The 20,265-nt window shown below is 33.9% G+C and overlaps 1 protein-coding gene across 2 annotated transcripts in view; it reads left to right on the top strand.

The window, feature by feature from the left end:
* LOC140749945 (17-beta-hydroxysteroid dehydrogenase 13-like) overlaps positions 1 to 20,265 on the top strand; it is a 42,974-nt gene that overhangs the window by 3,394 nt on the left and 19,315 nt on the right. Inside the window, exon 1 of one of the 2 annotated variants that reach the window (XM_073083219.1) lies at positions 11,248 to 11,404. The exons of the other annotated variant lie outside the window; for it this stretch is intronic. Coding sequence (XP_072939320.1) covers positions 11,346 to 11,404 — 59 coding nt within the window. The 5' untranslated portion in view covers positions 11,248 to 11,345. Of the gene's footprint in view, positions 1 to 11,247; positions 11,405 to 20,265 lie in introns of those variants that run through there. 2 annotated transcript variants of the gene reach the window in all.

The raw sequence follows: 20,265 nt of genomic DNA, 5'->3' as shown, positions 1-20,265 counted from the left end.
TAGAAAAGAGATAATCCTTTTCTGTATATTTAATGGGATCGACGTGGATTTAAATGGAATTTAAATATTTTAAAGATTTTGATTTATTCTGAATAATTACTTATTATTCAAGTTTAAGTATATAATTGGTCGAGTTTACCTAACATTCCTGTTTAATTTGGAATTGATTACAGATTTCCATAGGTGGCAGTGATCACTTATCAAGGGAACTGCACGTCTTTTTGCTACCGATTGTATAAAAATAATCTCGTTTTTATGATGTCGAAAATCATTATTAAGATACCGAAATACAGAGTTATCCACAATCCATTCTCTCGTAGGTCTGTGAATTGTACTAAATTCTTTGGGAAAAATTAAATATTTTGTCCAATGATAATAATTGGTTTTGCCCATCAAAGTCCAACATTTGACATTTTTTTATTAGACCTTGCCAAATTTGATCTATAGTATCAATCATTGGATAGATTAAGTATTAATACCAGGTGTTACATAACATGTTTAAAAACAGGTACCGACGCGGCGACCGCAAACATTAATAGACCAGACAGATGAAGACGTTTTCCCGGAATCATTATCTCTGTTTCATCAAGTCAAGTATAATTATACTTAGAGTACTATAAAAACCTTGTCTAATACATTTTAATAATGTAGGCACTTTTTACCCTACTGCGACAAAAAGGGGATATTTTTACGAGTGTATGTATGTAGCCATGTATGTCTGAGTCATTTACACGACTACAGCCAAACGGTTTGATGGATTTTTACATATGAGGTGTCTTTAGATTAGTTTTGGTAGCTCAAGTAACAGATACATAAAATAAACAAACTATCAAAATAAGTATTTAATTTGCTTTTTTTCTTCGGAGCCCCATTCGCGGTTTAATTAGGTGGTCGGGTTCATGGTTTTGAAAACATAAATGATAACATTTGTTTGTGACATAGGGCGACGGTAATGATAAAATGTAGGTACTCGACTTAAGGAATATCAGGAACGGAAACATTTATTAACAGTAACCTTCACTTTATCGCAAATAATTAACTTAATTGCTTTAATTTATATTAATTCAAGTACAAAGGAATCCAGTCGAATTTAACTCATTAAGTTGTACGTGAAAATTTTCACTTTCGTATTTTGCTTGCAATGTCTGTCTATAACTATCGGTTTTCTGCTAGTCTCTTTCTGTATTTTTGTATCTAGAGGCGTTGTTATAAAGAATATGGTATACATACAGGGAAGGTACACGCCGTATTTAAAAGGTACAATTTTGCAGCGTTCAGCGATGCGCTCGCGCGTTCACAAATAGTCACGAATAGTCTGTGCAAAAATAGCTGCGAGTAACTTTTTTTTTTTTATAATATAGGAGTAGCAGACGAGCATGCAGTCCACCTGATGGTAAGTGGCTACTGCCGCCCATGGACATCTGTAATCAATCCCAGACAGGATTAGATATTCCTGTCTGAGGTCGGCCACAGATGCGCCGCTACCCCTGAGGACTAAGCTGGAACGCCTCGGAAAAGTATGTCTCCCTTACCACACCCTTCAAACCGGAACACAGCAGCGCCTAACACTGCTGTTATTAGGTAGAAATGGGTTTGGGTTTGGCGGTGGTGCCGCCGGAGTCGAACCACAATGGGTTCTACCACCTTCAAAAAACTGCGAAAAGTATAGTGAATATTATTAAAAAGTAAACGAGCATGTAGTCTACCTGATGTTAAGTGGTTGGTCAGATATGGGTAGCTTTGATAGAACGCTTCATGAGTCCTTCCTATAAAGTACAGTTTAAAGTACAAAATATGCTGCTGTTTACAGAAATAGACGACATGTTTGCTAATTTATATTAAAATTAATTCTTCTCATGAAAATTTGGCGCCATCTCGATGTATAAGTACAATGAAAGGGACTTGTTAGATTTTTCATATAAGGGAGGTTTATTTATTTATTTAATTGTTGTGCCGATGAAGTAAACACTAATACATTTTATTTGGCGCAGCTATACAATTAAATCTTGGTGAGTGTCACCTCAATTATGGGCAGAAACTACAATTCACAACACTATAACGAATAACAATACATTTTGAATACAAAAATATGATAAGATAAGAATATTATTAACATTAAAAATAAATTAGGTATATCTATTAATTTAATTACATTATAATGTAAAAGGCAACCATGAAAAAACACAAATATAACAAAAACAAATAAAGATTAAATTAAATTACATTGAATATTAAATTGAAATTTTATATAAATAAAATGTCCAGAAACATGTGAGCATACAATTCAAGCAGATATCAGTTATACTTATACAAAGATATAAAAGAATTGATATTTGAAAAAAAAGTAGATTGAAATAATTATAAAATATAAATGAACGATCAGATAAATATTGGCAATAAATTATTCAAAATCATCACAATAAGAAATGATAAAATTTAGAAATCGTTAACCAGTTATCATTGAATTTACTTAAAACTGCCATAACTTAAAATATCCATAACTTTGAATAAATTTTCTTCAATTATCCGTAACAATAACGTACTTAGTTATAGTCCACGCCAAACTGTAAGTCCGGCTAAGTTGTTGAGAGCAGGTGTAGTCATACAATTTGCTATGGCGACGCGATTCATTTCTATATTCCGAGCGGACAAGCGATTCTACGCGCACTATACATCAATGATTAATATAATATTAATAGTAAATAATTAATTAATAATTATCCTATAAGCTAGTCTAGGCGCCACCTATCCCGTACATTGTGTATTTATGGAAAGACGTTGAATTGTAAGGCACGTACACAAACTAGATACGGCCAATTATGTCAAGTACCGCATTAAGTACAACCTTAGCCGAGTCTTAGGTTGCGTCACTGGATTAGGTATTGGTTGCCGGCGGTTTTATGTAATGGAAGCATCAAAAGAACATGCAGTCTGTCTATAATATAGGAGTAGCAGATGAGCATGCATTTCACCTGGGGTAAGTCGCTACTGCCGCCCAAAGACATGCCAGCGCTCAACACCGTTGTTATTAGGCAGAAATAAATGTGCGCGTTGCGGTGGTGCTGTCGGAATCGAACCAAAACGAGTTCTAACAGCTTTATAGTCTATGATATTATGCTTAAAAGATAAAGCCTCATTGATTTGATTATACCACCACCGAGCCTACCAATATCTGTTGCAGCCAAAACCAAATATGTCCGGCTTTTCAGTTTAATATACAAACGTTTGTGATTGTACTTGTACAATTGTACATTTGTACATCATAAATGCGCTGCTACAAAATAAAGAGATGCTAAAATAAGCCTAACATAATTAAACAAAAAAATAAAACGCGAAAGAAATTTATTTTTTAATGGACCATAATGGAAATGCTTCAATATTGTATCGTCGTCAACCTATTATTGTCCCACTGCTGGGTACGGGTCTCCTTTCAGAATGAGAAGGATTAGGCCTTAGTCCACCGCGCTGGCCATGTGCGTATTGGTAGACTTCACATACCTGTGAGATTTTTTATATAAATCTCTCAGATATGCAGGTTTCCTCACGATGTTTTTCTTCACCGTTTTAAGCAATTGATAATAAACTTCTAATACACACATGACTTTGAGAAATTAGCGGTGCGTGCCCGGGATTTGAACCTCGGACCCCTCGTTCGAGAGGCCGAATTTCTTATCCATTAGGCTTTCATTTACTTATTGACGCAATTATGTTATTTTACAATTTTTACAATAAAATAATTGTAAGGTAACTAAACAACGTAAGATAGTACACCTCATTAAGCGTATTTCACACTAGCCTGGAATAACTAAGCTCTTTTTAATTTAATGTAATGTTACCTAAGAGTTGCATATGTATACTAGTGGTACTCGAAGATGATTGGTCAAGCTATGTGCGAAACGCCAAGTTGTGTGCTAACGTATATTTGTTATTGTCAAGCTTAAGAAATTTAGGATATTGCGAGTTTGAAAGTGTAAGTTTAAATTAAATTTTGACGCTTAAATTAACTTAGATTTGATATTAAATGTCAGTTAATTTTAGTATTTTGCCAAAAATTATACGTAGAGACGTTATTAAGATGGTAGAGCCAGTATAGTTCTGTTGGGAAAGCAATTTTAAAGTAAGTAAGTAGGGGCAATGTCTAGAGTGATATTGTAAATATCGTTTGCTTTGAGTAGCTTAAGGTTTGGGAGCAAAAACCTTCTACCTACAAATTAAACACAACATTTAGTTAAGCACTTTGATAAGACAGTAAGTAGATGTGGCAGTTGTCACCGCTTTCGAATCAATGTCTACCATTGAATATATAACATATACATAGGTGGTAGAACCCTTTGTCGTTCAACTCCGGCAGCACCAGCACCACACCTAGGTATATCTGCCTCATAACAACAATGTTATATAATATCTAATCCTATCTGGGGTTGATTACAGATGTCGATGGGCGGCAGTAATCACATACCATCAGGTGGACTACATGCTCGTCTGCTACTCCTATATTATAATATATAGGAGATATTAAGATATAATATATATAAGATATTAATCTTATATATATTATTTATAAGATGACAGATTACTGTCACCTTCATAGATAAGTAAGCGGTCATATGCCTAATACAAACTGCTCGCAATCCGCGCATTTATGCGTCTACTCATGCGCACAATTTCACAAGCTACCACACGCGCCTGCGATTAACCTTATACGTGGAGCGCGAGGCATTGACTTCTGGATTTATTGGTGTTGTTCAAGGCCATGGGGAATATTCCCATACGTCTTACATAGCATGGAAAATACAGATGTCTATGAGAAATAAAGGATATTTTTTTAAGTCATAATTTTGATTTTTTTTATAAGAGGAGACTTGAAAATGATTTTTTATTCTTTTTGTGATAGTTATTTTTTAAATCACTAAACTGAATTTCAGTATCTATCTAAAGAGATTTTTTAAAAGTCATGTCATACGTTCGCACGTCACACTCTATACTTGGCTGCAACTTTACACTAACCATGACTAATATTTTGACATAAAAATAGAGAATAAGCGCCGTCACATTCAATAAGCATTCGTATCCCTATGTGTAACAAATTCAATAAACACTTTTGCTTAACCTTTTTTACTCGAAGAAAACAGGTCTATTGTGACATAGCAAGTAAAGCATACCTCTAAAAATTATACGAACAAGGTCGCAGTTTTATATATCGCCATGTTATTAAAAGTAACACATACTTCATGAACATTCAAACAGAGTTTGAATTTATAAACAATATTTTTTGCGATTTTAAAGCAAAAAATCTGGCAAAATATGTTTGTTAAAAATGCTTTCCTGATTGTATCTATTTAATCTTGTGTGAATAGTTTCTATTCATTATAGAGGATTGTAACTTCTTATATGCTATTTGTAATGACAGGTAACGATGGATTAACACAATTTAATAAAACACATAAAAATATATAGGTACATCACCGCAACTGTTTCACTCGACCTAGCGTGTTTCTTCTTGCAAATCGTCTTTTATAAGTTCTTAAGCGTCGCCATTTTAATGTTACGTGTTTCGCTGTTCTCTGTAAAAGTACTTACATATATTTATATCATTTAACGCAAATCAATAAGTAAGATTATAAGCAACGTTCATAGACTAGTAAAGATTACTCACTTCTAACAAGAAAATGTAACTTTTGACAATTGAAATTGTGACTGTCATCTATTTTCGTTTTTGAACAATATTTAAAAAATGTAGTTTCTTGATCTTTTACGAATGAAACGATATTTCTCCGCACTTTTTCTTCGATTCCGTGTTTTTGCACCACTTAACTGCACATGTCGGCATTATTCCGCGTAAATGACACCATGACAGCTATTAAATGGCTGACACATTTGTCAGCCATTTAAACCATTTAATGCCTCTAATTACAAGGCGGTTATATATCTATACTTATCTATGGCGACGTTGAACTTTGAGGATGTTTCTGTAGGCAAAGAAGTATAAATAATAATAAAAACCGATTTCTTACTAAATAGTTACTTACAAGGAAATATAAATGTATAAACTATTAATAACTTTTAATTAATGGAATTAATTTGACTTTTATTACTAATCTAAGTAAGAACCCCTTGCTATTCGGAGGTAAATGCCTCCACTAGTGATTTCCTCTTATTATAAATAAGTATACAGGATTCAATATAAAGATCTATAAACAATATCAATTTCTTAAATCCTTGAAATTAGCATGAAGACATTTTCAGATACATAGAATTAAACAAACGTAGAAAGAAATCTCCTACAGAAAAAAAATATTTTAACTCCTATTTACTTAGAAACATTTAAGTGGGATATTTGTCTGTTATGTTGTCGTGTTATGTTGGCAATTAACATTTTTATTAATAGGAAAAACAACAAACAACGCAATAAACTTTATGGAGATTTTTATGTCGAACATGCACGGGCACGTAAATAACTGGCTATATATATACATACTGCATCGTTTTACCTACGATCACCTTATGTGAGATGTCATTAATTACCAATTATTTTGAGTAAAAACATCCTATGCTATATCTAGTAACGGCCCTTTATTTTTCGGTGAAATTAGATAAAGGTAGGCCCGACAAGGATTACTGTGTAACTAAAAGCAACGTATACATTTTATTAAACCTCGTGAAAAATATAAAGAAGGAAAAGTTTTTCCACACGTGCTTCACGCATGGACATTGGTCCATGTATTTTTTATATATAAAATTCTCGTGACACAATGTTAGTTATTGTACCTACTCCTCCGAAACGGCCTTACCGATTTTCACCAAATTTTATATGCATCTTCAGTAGATCTGAGAATCTATGACTATCTATTTTTCATACCCCTAAGTGAAAAGTAAGTAAGGGTTGTTCACCCTTAACATTTTACTTATATGGCAACACAACGTTTGCCGGGTCAGCTAGTGTGTATATGTAGTGTGTTTAATATGTACTATAACTTAAAACGAGTAAAATGACAATGGTATCATGTAGATTCGTATTCGTATTATCAAGTTAATTGCGGGGCCCATTCAGGTGTAGCATAGCAGTTAGCTAAGTCTATTTATTGTAGTGTACTTTAACGAACTCATAACTACTGAACCAGCTAATGTGAATAACCTTACAACTAGTTTAATCTGGCATCTGCGCTGCCCTCGTTTTATGTCTCATACTTGCATTGTATGCAGTGGCGGCGTAAGACCTAAATTTTATGTGGGCAAGACATCTTGCGGGGCCCTCTGCCACAATACAATGTAAAACGTGGCGGACTAAGGCCGTCGGAGGCCCGGAGCGAAGTGAAATGGAGGCCCCTAGTCTAAAAAGTTGATTTGATTTTAAAATTACAAATGTCACATAGACTCATTCGCTGACAAATACGTATTTCAGTGGGTTCATTCCGGCGACCTTCTTTTTCGTATCAGTAGATCTGAGAATATTTCATTAGACCATGTTATTTTATCAAATTAAAATGAATTGAAATCTTTACAAGCAAAAAATATGTGACCACCTTAATAAGATAAATACGTAATTTTACTGCGAAACTGGCAAATAATACTAATAATTTTAAATTAATGGCACGATAAAAACTCCATTTACCCGGAAGTTTATTTGAGGAGCTCGTATCTTATAGAAAAATCTTTTTTTAATAACGCGCCTAGCCGACGCCATCGGCTTTGTGGCGCTTCATTCTTGCAGAATTAATTCACTTAGTTTGTTCCACTACGCTAGATCTATCTATGGTTACACCAACTATAGATATAGGCGCTCACGTTAAAATATACAGAGTTAAATTCTCATAGCACTTGGCCCAAACAATCTAAATTAATTCGATATTAATTCATAGAGGTATAAGTGGCATATAGATATTCTAATTCAACTACTTTTTATTACTATTACTCAAAAAAAAAAAAACGCTACCATATTGTGACATTATATAAAGCATTTCGTAGACGGGAATCATCGCACATGTGTGGTTGGAAGATGCGTGGTGGCGAAAACACGCGGCAGGAATAGACCCCTTATGGTATTAAAGTTGACTTAGGGAGGGTTGCACCATGTAGCTTTAACGCTTACATTAAGCCTAACCAGCCACCAAATTTACAAATAACAAATCATGATTTCCACCATCCTAGTTACGATTGAAATGACGTCAAACTGTCACTTAACATTAACCGCTCGATTTCGATCGGTTAAAGTTGCCATTTTGTCAACTTCCGTATATGTTAACGTTGACTAAAACTTGTGACAGTGACACAAATGACGTTAATGACAAATGAGTTGGTGCAAAACAGCATAGTTACATTTCATCGCTATTGTCAAACTTTTTTTTTTATATTTGAGCCTCACGATAAAGCAGACGTCCTACCTGATGGAAAGTAGTCAACGTCGCCTATGAACATTTGCAACACCAGAAGAGTCGCCAATGCATCGCCGGCTTTGAACGAGAGCTCTTTTTGCACCTTTTTTGAAGAGCCCCATGTCATAGCGCTCTGGGAATACCTCAGGAAGTTCATTCCACATCTTGCACGTTCGTGGCATGAACGTCCGTGCAAACCGAACCGTGGAGGACCGCCACGGCTCCAGTTAGTTGGTTATTATTATAGTTATCTTTAATGCAAACTTTAAGCAGGCCTACGATGCGATCAACCTTTATTCTCATGGAGGACACCCGATGACGTAATTTACGTAAATTCTTATATCGTAGTGAAACTTATTCTGAACCGCTTAAACTATAAATATATATAAGGAAGACCGAACAAGTTAACATTTGCCTTTTAAAACTTTTACTATAGTATCTTTATTTTAAGGAAAACATTAATGCACCTGTACCTATCTAAAGTGATATCTTTGAGACTTTTATAGACTTAACGGTGAATTTATTTTTTATCAGGCATGCGTATATTTATAGGAACATGATTTCATCTGGAAAAACACAGATAAACACACGGTTGTTTTTGAAAGATGCTTCGCCTGTACCAACCATGCGTTCTATTCGAGCCTGTTTTATATTTTTTACTTGTAGTGTATAATTATTTATTTATAGTTACATGACGTTGTTTTAATAAAGTAGTAAATAAATATGTATCACAAAAAATATCCATGGCCTTGTTATTTCAGGAAATAAAAGGTCGTAGAAGCCTTCCTAGTTTTTTTTTTTTTTTTTTTATAATATAATAGTAGCAGACGAGCATGCAGTCCACGTGATGGTAAGTGGCTACTGCCGCCCATGGACATCTGTAATCAACCCCAGGTAGGATTAGATATTCCTACCTGAGGTCGGCCACAGATGCGCCGTTACCCCTGAGGACTAAGCTGGAACGCCTCGGAAAAGTCTGTCTCCCTTACCACACCCTTCAAACCGGAACACAGCAGCGCTTAACACTGCTGTTATTAGGTAGAAATAGGTGTGGCGGTGGTGCCGCCGGAGTCGAACCACAAACGGTTCTACCACCTTTAAGTACGAGCGGTGTTAAGCACTGGTGTATTTTGCAAAGGATGTATTAAGGGAAAGTTACTATATGAAGCATATTTACTCAATCTTCAAAAATGTTTCCGTAGCCGACCTAGGTAGAATTCTAATCTCATCTTAAGTATCGACTTAATCGTAAAGATATCCATGAGCGACAGTAACCACCATTATCACAGTTAGTGCTATTCTATTTAAAAATGTTCGCTTGCCCAGGCATCAAACCTGGAACATTCTGCACGGCAAACTGACATCGAGATTGTGTCTTACGAGTAATTATAGTAACGTCCATAATAACGCTCTAAATATAGGCAATTCTAATAATATTCCCATAGGTATAACCTATTACATAACTTACCATAGGTACTAACGGAGATCATTCTTTCTTACGTCATAGTAATTGAAGGAATAAAACAGCATTACGTGTTTGCACAAAGAAGTACCTACGCACTTGGCGTTCAATTAAAATCAGTTTTTGTAGAGTTCATAATTGAGCATTAATTACTGTAAACCAGGGTGTCCATGCTTGCGAAAATTTAGTACGAGTCTTATATTTTTTAAATTGAATAACTATTTTAAATTAACCAGTTATATAAGTATTAGATTATTATACACAAATACTGTTCTAACGAATATAAAAGCTACTTAAATTATCAGTTCAATTTTTTGCAAGTATCAACCAACTCAGGCCGCCTGAGTTGGTATTTCATAATATATCTACTTCGTTTCTTTAACCATATTCAGATAGAATAAAAATCTACTTAAGTAAAAGCTAACCATATGACCTTCACATTTAAATAATTGTAAACCGTTAAACAGATTAAGAATTAAAAAAGACAAAAACCATCAAGATAAATTGATATAAGTCGATTATTCAATAAATAAATCGATTATCCAAAAAACCCATAGAATTTTTATACATTACTGGTACACGCAGATTATGGATTAAAAATATATCGTTTTCAATGCCATATGATAGTCGTAATAGTATTATACTTAAATAACACTTGTAAAAAAACAAGCTTCGTATTACCGGATCCAATCATCGTGTAAAAAACTCATATAAACTTATAAGCTTATGAATGATAAGTAATGGATATTATTTATAACGTTCGGAAATATCATTATGTGGTCAGATGTGCTAACAAAGGTAATATAACAGTCAAGGATTCCATACCATTAATAGTAACATTTATTTATCGTATTTTTGATATGACTTAGAAATTTAAACTACATTTGGCAACATAGCTTGAAATTTATCCGAAAATATTCCGCATACATAAAAATTTGGCTCCGCAACAAGAAGCTGCGCTTTCGAGTTGTTACATTACGTTCGGGTCGACAACAACCGCAACTTTGTTAGTAGCTGGGAACTTTGAAATTTCGATAATGTCGGTCTTAACGATATTTAAATCATATCTGATACGATAATGGAGATTGTCAAAATTAATCTATGGAATTTGTCAGCGAAAAAGGTCTTCCTACTTGATTCTTTCTTACTACTGGTAAATCGATAAAATCACGTTGAATTTGATATTACCGATACATCGGTATTTTAGAATTATATATACTTTGTACGTTGTAAATATAGTTATTTTAATTTGTTATAAACTTGTATCCTAAGCACCTTGTTGTTGCATGGAAACCCTACATTACAGCTACAGGAAGGTTCTAAGGACGTTAGGCAGGACGCGTTTTCGAAACCATCCTGCGATTACGCAACGTACCACCGTTGCAGACGTTGCACTGCATAGTGAAAGTCTCGCTCCTGGCCGCAGCACGTCTTTGGCTACAACGTAACAGTTGTATATTTCAAATAGATGAAAACCCGTTACCGCGGTGCCCCGACCGGTCCGATTGAAAATGTGGTTCAACGTGTCCCTAGTGCATACTTCGGGGAAGAAAAATAAACTGTTTTTCGAGTGAGTGTTCTAATGTAATGCACTTTAGTGTTACTGACAGCAGTGTAGATGCCGCTAAATTTCATATTGTAGTTTGAGACATAAAGAAACGAGAAGTCAATAACGACTAGCTTTAAGGGGAAAAAGATGTCGTAAAGATCATTTTACACAACTGCGCACTGGTAATATCTTCCGAGCATATGTATGTCTTATCCTGCAGACTAAACAGTTTGACGGATTTTAACATATAGGTTGCAATATAAATTGCGGAAGTTGTAACGGCTGCTAAACTTACCTTTTTAGTTATTTATTTTTAAACAGTCGGTTTCTTGGCAATATAATAACTTCTAGTTGTTTGCAAAGATTATTAGTTTTCATAATGCTTTCAAATATCAATCAGCACTTGGCTAGCGTGAACCCGTGGACTATGAACCCTTATACCTACTAGAAGGACTGCGTTCGGGAGTGGGATCGGAATTTGTTCATAAATTATAATAATTAATGTTATCGATGTGTGTGTGCTTATAATAGCGAGTAAAAGTGTTATATTGTTCTTGGAGCTTTCTTATGTGTGGAAATCGATTGTGAAAACGAAACAATAAACGGAATTAGTAATGTGGTCGTCATTGTTTATAATATTGAAGTAGCACCCGAGCATGCAGTCCTCATGGTAGAATGGCTTTCTAAAAGGAAAAAAGACAGTGCTTAACACGTTTTTAGGCAGAAAAAGGTGTGGCGGTGGTGCCTCATGAGTTGAATCACAAAGGATTTAGTAATTGCCCTTTAGAAATGATAATTATAACGGTAATAAAACAAAATTGTCCGAATCTCTACTACTTAAATATGTTCGCTTTAGTTACAAGTAGATAAACTGTGTAATTTATTTTACAATTTTTATTCATTTAATGCAATAGTATAACTCTTCTTAACATTTTAAATGTATCATAGATTTATATACACGTGATACACCTTTAATTATTATTAAAATTCCAAATTAATTTATTTTAATCTCCTTATTTATTTACACTCGGTATGAAATAATCAATAAACGGTGTAATTTCATAATGATCTTGCTTATAAGGAATCATATTGCAAGAAAATCTCATACACCTGCAATTAACACCTAATAGGCAATAACTAGCACTTAAGGTAATACTCGTAGATAATATTACCTAATGTAAATACTAGATAACTACTATATTGTAAAACATGATGCATTTTCTGATCCTTTCGTGATACTTTTTATAGGTCGGAGAGATGCTAGACTGGACATCCCGTTTTGAACGGAATTGTCCCGTTTTAAATTACTGTGTCTTGGTAACCCCAAGAAAAACTGAAGGATGCAAAAATTTCCCAAATTAATTATCAAAATAGTAAATAGAAGGACCATTTTTCAATCCTTTTTTATCGACTTTTTGTCATGTTTTTGTTTCTATTTTGTCGTGGCGCCGCAAATACGCTATGTCATTAAAATAAAACACTCCATACATTTTCGCTTATTACCCAAATTTGCCTACATATCATAGGTTTTAAATTAAAATAAAACAAAAATGATCAGAATAGGTGTTGTTGGCGATGCAAGAACAGTACAACAGATGTACTAAGCGTTTTTATTAAAATCTTTAGGCATGTTGTTTAACATCCGTTATTCATAATCATTAACTAAAATATAAAATATAACCATAAATTTTAACTTTAGTGTTTATGTTTACGGAAATCATTTAAAATAAATAGGTAAAATTGACATTATACAATTTAATTAGCGTGAATAATCGTAATGTTAATTTAATGAATGTCAAGTAGTAAGCCCTCTATCTTTGTTGACAAGCTGACAAAGTTCAGGAATATTAAATTGTTTTTCGTTTTCGCGATTTAAATTCGAACTCCATCAATCGAGTAACATCGGATATAAAGGAACACTTCGTTGTACGACTTTGGAGGCACCACCACCACACTAATTTTTGCATTAGGTATGATAGCAAGTCCCTGTAGTTCCAGGACTAGAATAGGGCTATGGTATCCCCTGTCTGTCGTAGGTGGCGACTAAAAGGGGCCTTCCGGGGTTGCGGGCGGCAAGAGCGTGAGCTCTAACCGTCCAGCAAGCGACCCCGGGAAGGACGGCGGTATGGTCGCATATCGTCGTAAACACTACATGATGTGGGAGGAGCGAAAACTGCCCCCAAGGGTAGAGCCCGATCGGGGCATCGCGCTTGGAGGGCTCCGGTTGTGTTCCGTCGTATACTCCGGAATTCTCCAACAAGCGTTGAGGACGGCTACTGGGGGGGTTTTAGTGCGGTAAAAATCCCACATAACCCGGCGTCGCTCCCACGTCGCCTTTTGAAGGCCCCTCGAAAAAAAATAGGTATAATAGCAAGGCCCTTAATTTTGTGGCTTAAAGGAAGGGCAGTTAGGAGTCTATTATTTTAGGCTGATTGCACATGACTATGGTAGTAACCATTAAACATCAGATGGTATGCATATTCGTTAGCTATACTATTTCTACTAGAAATATGGTAGAACCAGTACCCTTACCATGAGTTTTTATGTTTTGACAAATATGACTGTTTTGGTATTTGTTTACGTATTGCCCATATATATTCCAATCAGCGCCCCTAGACTGTCTCAGAACTATAGTGTCAGTAAATGTCTAAATTGACATTAAATGTCTAAATTGACAAAATGGCGCTTTATGTTTTGTCTCTCTTTTTTGCGAGCATGTGAGGCAGACAAAAAGACTTGAGCACTTAGTTATTGTTACGTTTACTCAGTCTACTAAAGCAAACGGAACAGAATAATGGATTGAGTAAACGTAAAATTGTGGGATGTTTTGTAAACTCATGGTAAGGGTACAGTATGATTCGGGGTGGTACAATCGCCACTCCTAGCGTGAAGCATTTCTTGCGTTTCGGTCGAAGGGTGTTGAAGCCGATCCACTTACGTATAAGGCGACATATATCTAATCCCTCAAAAGCGTCACTATATTTGTGATCGATTTCAGATAGAACCCTGTTGTACTCGTAGGTATGATTTACAATCAATTGGACCGCATGCTCGCTGTCCAACCTAACAAGAAGTATGGAGAAATTATAATCTTAATCCACGTGACTAGTTTTTGTAATAACACGCAAATGGGAAGCGGTAACCATGTCAATGTGAAGGCGAGAACGCAAGCGTGTCGCAAAGTTGGCCGAAGCCTTTTGCAACTAACTTGGGAATGTTTGGCGAAATTACTACATACTAACATTTATTTATTTAAATAATACTTACAGCGAAAATTACAGATTCATACCTAATGCGTTAGGGTAAGAAAAAACAATTGTATTACATTAATAAATTAAATTAATTAGGTAATTGGTAAATTAATCGTGCATTTTAATAAATAAATTGTAAATTTATAATTAAGTAGGTACATTGTTACTTATGTCAATCATAGTGATTGCTGATAATCTTTATATATATATTTCTTATGTGGGTGTGTATGTCATTGAACTTCTCCTAAACGACTGACTGATTTTGATGAAATTTATTGTGTGTGATCAAGGGGACTTGAGAATGATTTAGATTCACAATGTAGTCCTTGGGAAAAGGTTTTTTAATTAATTTTCGATTCGTAAGTAGTTATATAATCGGAAACTATGCATTTGAGCAAGTGATGATCTTTAGCAAAGTTGATTGTTGTTTTACTGATGCCTTTAATCAATTCTTCTTTCTTTTATATTTTCTGCTTATAATTATGATATCATCAGATAGACTTGAGTAGGTTTGCTTTTTTGTAGCAGTCATCTTACAGCCATCACCAACCCATTTAGTGGTGATTAGATTTACCATTTCCACTAGTGAAGCACCGTTTGAATGAAAACTCTATTTCAAGTATTTGGAATTTTACAGATCGTCAATTCGGGGTTTTTTTAATTCCAACCTAACCTAACCTAACCTTCTAAATTGTCGATAATAATTATTTAGCATACAAATAAGGTTGACGAGGAAGCACATTCATAGATGTAAACACGGAACTGTTTCGGCTGTAATGTTTATCTAGATGTGTTTGACAAAACTTGAATTACAATTGAGTTACGGACATAGAAGTAGGGATGCAACGAAATATCGAAATTTTGATATTCATATCGATGTAGAGACTACTGCCGATACGATATTGTGACATGGGAAAATATTTAACTATCGATATCGTTAAAAATAACTACCGATATCGATAATATTAAATATTTTACACAGTAATAGGACTACGAGTAGGTCAGCGGTCGTTAAAACTAATATAGTCCTTGAACGTTGTCGGCGCAAAAAAGTTCCTCGTACTTGAATATTTAATGAATTATCGATATGTTGATAATATCGCATGGAAATTTTCAATATTATAGAACGTCGATATTTTGAAGCCTTAGAGATAAATATCGATATTTTCAAAAAAGTTAAGCTCTACAAACAAGTAGTGACGAATACTTCTGAGGACATCCTAATTATAAATAATGTTTCGACAGATGGAGTTTTCCTTCGTCGGCTGGCCTTAGTCATTATTATAATTTACTTTGTTCTAGAGCGGGACTATAATTTGTTCTATTTAGTTTTATTTCTATATTGTGAACAGGAAAAAATAAAAATGTTGTCTATACTTATGTACGCACCTAAGAAGTTATACCTCTTAGTCATATTAAACAAAAAAGTTAGAAAGTTAGTTAAAAGCTGCTAGTGTCCTGGGTACACTACCGCGGGGCAGCGATCTAGATCCATTTATTTTATTTATTATAATTTTAGTTATTTTTTGATTACTGTAAATATTTTTATTTGTTTTTTTTTTATTAAGTTTAAGTTATTGTAATATTGTACATAATTTAATTAAAAATAAAATGAATAATTCTAGTCTATTATAATAAAGAAGATATACTTCATAAAAAAAATATGTATCTATGTACACGCGTAAAAAACTGTACAAATTTTATGTAACATTATTAACTATGAATAACTATAAAACAAAAAATCCCGTACTTAAAAATATAACCCGTCAATACCTCAAATTAGACAATTTTTTACAACATTTCATATATTAAAATCTGTCGAACCTTTTGGGCTATACGTTTCATAGTTCCAAAGAATAACACAAACATACATACGCTAAAAAATCAACTTTGTGGTCGTGTAAAAAGCAAAAACAAAACAGTGTTCAATATGCTTCAACAATTTCACGGAAGATAGTCTTCATAACTGCTAGTGTATCATTCACGATCACACAATGGTTACATAAAGCGGTAACCTCATATAGTTATGTAGCGGAATAAATAACACCAATTGAAATCTCGCTTTTCCGGCTTCAACGAGCAGGACGCGGTTTAACGCACCGACGAATGCATGCAAGGTCGAATAGTTTCTCTATACTACATTACACTACTCAATCCGTACTTCTTCCCATCTAGAAGCTTCTATTAGATGTTAAGGTTAATTGGACGCGTTAATTAGCTGTGAGTAGCTGTGGCACACGGTTATTATCTACTTCTTAACGTATGTAATGTTTGTATTATGTATGAATATCTCATTCTTTAGCACACCCTACAGCCCAAACGGCTTTTGACATAATATGAGGTGTTTTGGATTCGTGTAAATCCGCGTTTCCCAACCTATGGTCCGCGAACCCCTGGGTGTCCGCAACTATATGTATGGGGGACCGCGGTGTCATCTCTGGACCATACATAAATCGCTCATTAAATGCAAAAGGACCGCTTTAGGTACTGCTTTTTTCAATCACATGCCTATGTGAAAAGGCATTATCTACTCTTGTTTATATAAAAAACAAATACAAAAACAGATTACAATTAGAATCTGATTTGAGATGACAGCTTAGTAGCAACATCAACCCGAATATCCCTGATTTAGTTGCAAAAAAGCAATATTCATATTAATTTTTTTTCATATTTTTCATAATAAACAGTTATAATTACCTTCTGTATTTGTTTTTTTTTGTATCTGTAATAACTAAAACAAAATACCTAATCCGTTTTTTTTTGCTGTTTATTTTATTAAGGGGGTCCGCGAAAACTGTGCTTGATTTCCTAAGGGTCCGTGGCCTGAAAAAGGCTGGGAAACGCTGGTCTAAATTAAGGGAGTGCCACAGGTAGACATATTTTTATGTATATAGAAAAATATTTTTAAGTAATCCGTTTTTGTTTTAAAATTCCATAGTAATACATAAAATTAGATACACACATTCGATAAGTATTTTTTTCTTTGTCATACCTCTGGCCATGTTCATGTACGTCGTCAAAGAGAAACCCACGTGGTTAATCGGAGTCCTGCGGTCTACCACAACCTTTGGATGCCTTTCTCCTGACAGCTAGTCAAGGCGATAGTCACACTATCTATCCAGCAATGGTGCTATTTGGATCAAAACATTTCTGACTCCAAACAATTTGTTAAAGTGGTTTTATCCGACGCCATTTTCTCTACTTTTTAATCGACTGCCCAAATCAAAGAGGGTATCCATTTGTCGCGTATCTCTTTTATGGAATTCTGTTTAAAATGTTGTTCCTCATGATACTAAAAGTCTACACAAATATATTGTTATGCTGTATGCATTATACGGCAAATAAGGCGTCATGCAATATTTATTTCTCGTTAATGGCATAGGAACTGTATTCTACTTGTATCTACGATTACGAGATACGAGTTCCTCATCACCTGTGTTACCTTATTAAAAACGATTGTAGGTACTACAAAGTGGGTCAGTTTTATTCCTATTGTTGGACAAGGGTCTCCACTCAAATTGAGAGATAACTTTTTTTAAAGAACCCTCATCCATTTATGTTTTCCTGCAATATTCTTCTTCGTTGTTAGAATCCAGTGAAATAAGAAGACGGTAACAATTAATTTCTAATGCGCTTACAATTTTGAAAATCAGAGATGTCTGGGATTCGAACCTAGGACTCGCCGATTGAGAAGTCGTGTTTAAAACCTCTAGGATGCCACTGTTTTGATTATGATTATTATTTAAGTATTTAAGGTATTATTTTTCACAATTTCATTCAAATTATGAAATTTAAAAAAATGTTATTACTCCTTGTAAATAAATGTTTTAATTATTACTTTGCATATCATAATGATGTTATGATTTTATTTACTAAAAAAACTAACACGCAAACCTGATTCATTTTATAGTTTACTGAAAACATCGCCATTGACCCTTCTAACCGGTTATGATATACAGATCACATCGGAAAACTAGTATAACATTAAGTATTTCCACGTGTTTTGACTTATTCGTTTACAGTGTTCATTAACGAAGAATAATATGATCGTATGGTATTGGCATTAATAGTTTATTATGATTGAATAAGAACCAATGCCGGATTAAGACTACTGTATAAGCCGCTGTGGTCTAACTTAACCTAACCTAACCAGGAAAAAACTAGTATCGGGCGGTAAAAAAAAAACAAATAAAATGCGCAAATTTTCAAAGGTAAGGCTTTGGTCTAATACTTTTATTTGCTGATTCCGGTTCCTTTAAATTTTTTTTTTGCAATCCCTTAATTTGCTAATGGACTAATCAGTACAGATTTACAAAAAGTACAAATACAATTACCTTTCATAGCGATTGAGGCCCGCGTAATAATAATTAATAGGTATAAGTAATTAATAATTGTAAATATCAATAAGTATGTGTGATTTTCTGAGTTATGAATATTAAAGTAATGTATGAATCAAACATGATGTAGTAGGTATAATGCGATATACAAAATAATAACACAATGCTAGAAAAGAGCTATACAATCATATTCATAGGTATTCTGGGCGCCTTCGGTGCATTCAAATTATCATAATGAATAATTAAAATACAATATTAAAGTCGGTAGCGGCAGTGCTGCAAATATGTTGAGAAAATAATTGTATCTCTATTTATAATGTTATCGTAGCCAACACCTGAAAATTATATTGAAAATAGTACTTATTGCATTTGTTAATAATTAAATTCGCAAATAAGAAGGTTTTTCTCATCATAGTACATAATATATACAGTATGTATTGATAATTATAAATATGTATTTCTACTTATTTTATCACATACACGTCGATAATTACACTATTAAAACAATGTTATTTATGAGACCATAAAACTTTTAAATCTAAAAAGAATCAAAGAATTAATATTAATATTTTGCTAGAGTTCCCTATTTCCACAAAAGGCAACTCAAACGTACATTGTATTTGTAAAATATTTGTATGCTCGTTGCGTTCCACTTGTTTTGGCACGTCGTGTATTATTATATTCAAACAAACATACCTAAATACTAAATAGTTGAATGTCCCTTGATTTACGACTCAAGACGGCGTTGTTGATAACATTTTAATCAAGCTTTGTTATTTTTATTGTGTTATGCTAATTTGAGGTGTTAATGAAATATTTTTATTCGTTCTTTTTATAACTATCGGGGTTTCTTAAGTTTTTTTTGGTGTTTAACACCTTTTAGCACCTAAACTTTTGTCTAGTTTTATTTGTTTTTACTATCAAACAAGGATATCTGTCTAAGACATTTATTGCACTAGTTTGGTTGAATAAATAAAAGTTACTTTTAAGTTTTTCGTTATTTCGAAAAAAATATTATTGAATATCTAATATAGATACATATTATTTTCCACTATTTCTCTTTAAGCACATAGATATTTACTTAGACACACTCCGAGCCTTTCTCAGTAATATGGCAATAATGTTAAATAGTTCTAATCATCACTACAAATTATAATACATAGTCGCTTCCCGCTATCTGTCCCCATGTTCGCTTAGATCTTTAAAACCACGCGACAAATTTTGATGCAGTTTTTTTAATAGATAGAGTGATTCAACAGGAAGGTTTGTATGTATAACACATGCATATCGTAGT

The sequence above is a fragment of the Epargyreus clarus genome, unplaced genomic scaffold, assembly GCF_041222505.1.
Source record: "Epargyreus clarus isolate Ecla_fem2 unplaced genomic scaffold, WU_Ecla_fem_2.2 ptg000003l, whole genome shotgun sequence".
In the NCBI taxonomy this organism is placed as follows: domain Eukaryota; kingdom Metazoa; phylum Arthropoda; class Insecta; order Lepidoptera; family Hesperiidae; genus Epargyreus; species Epargyreus clarus.
Note: the sequence above shows the minus strand (reverse complement) of the source record. Positions and strands in the feature narration are given on the sequence as shown.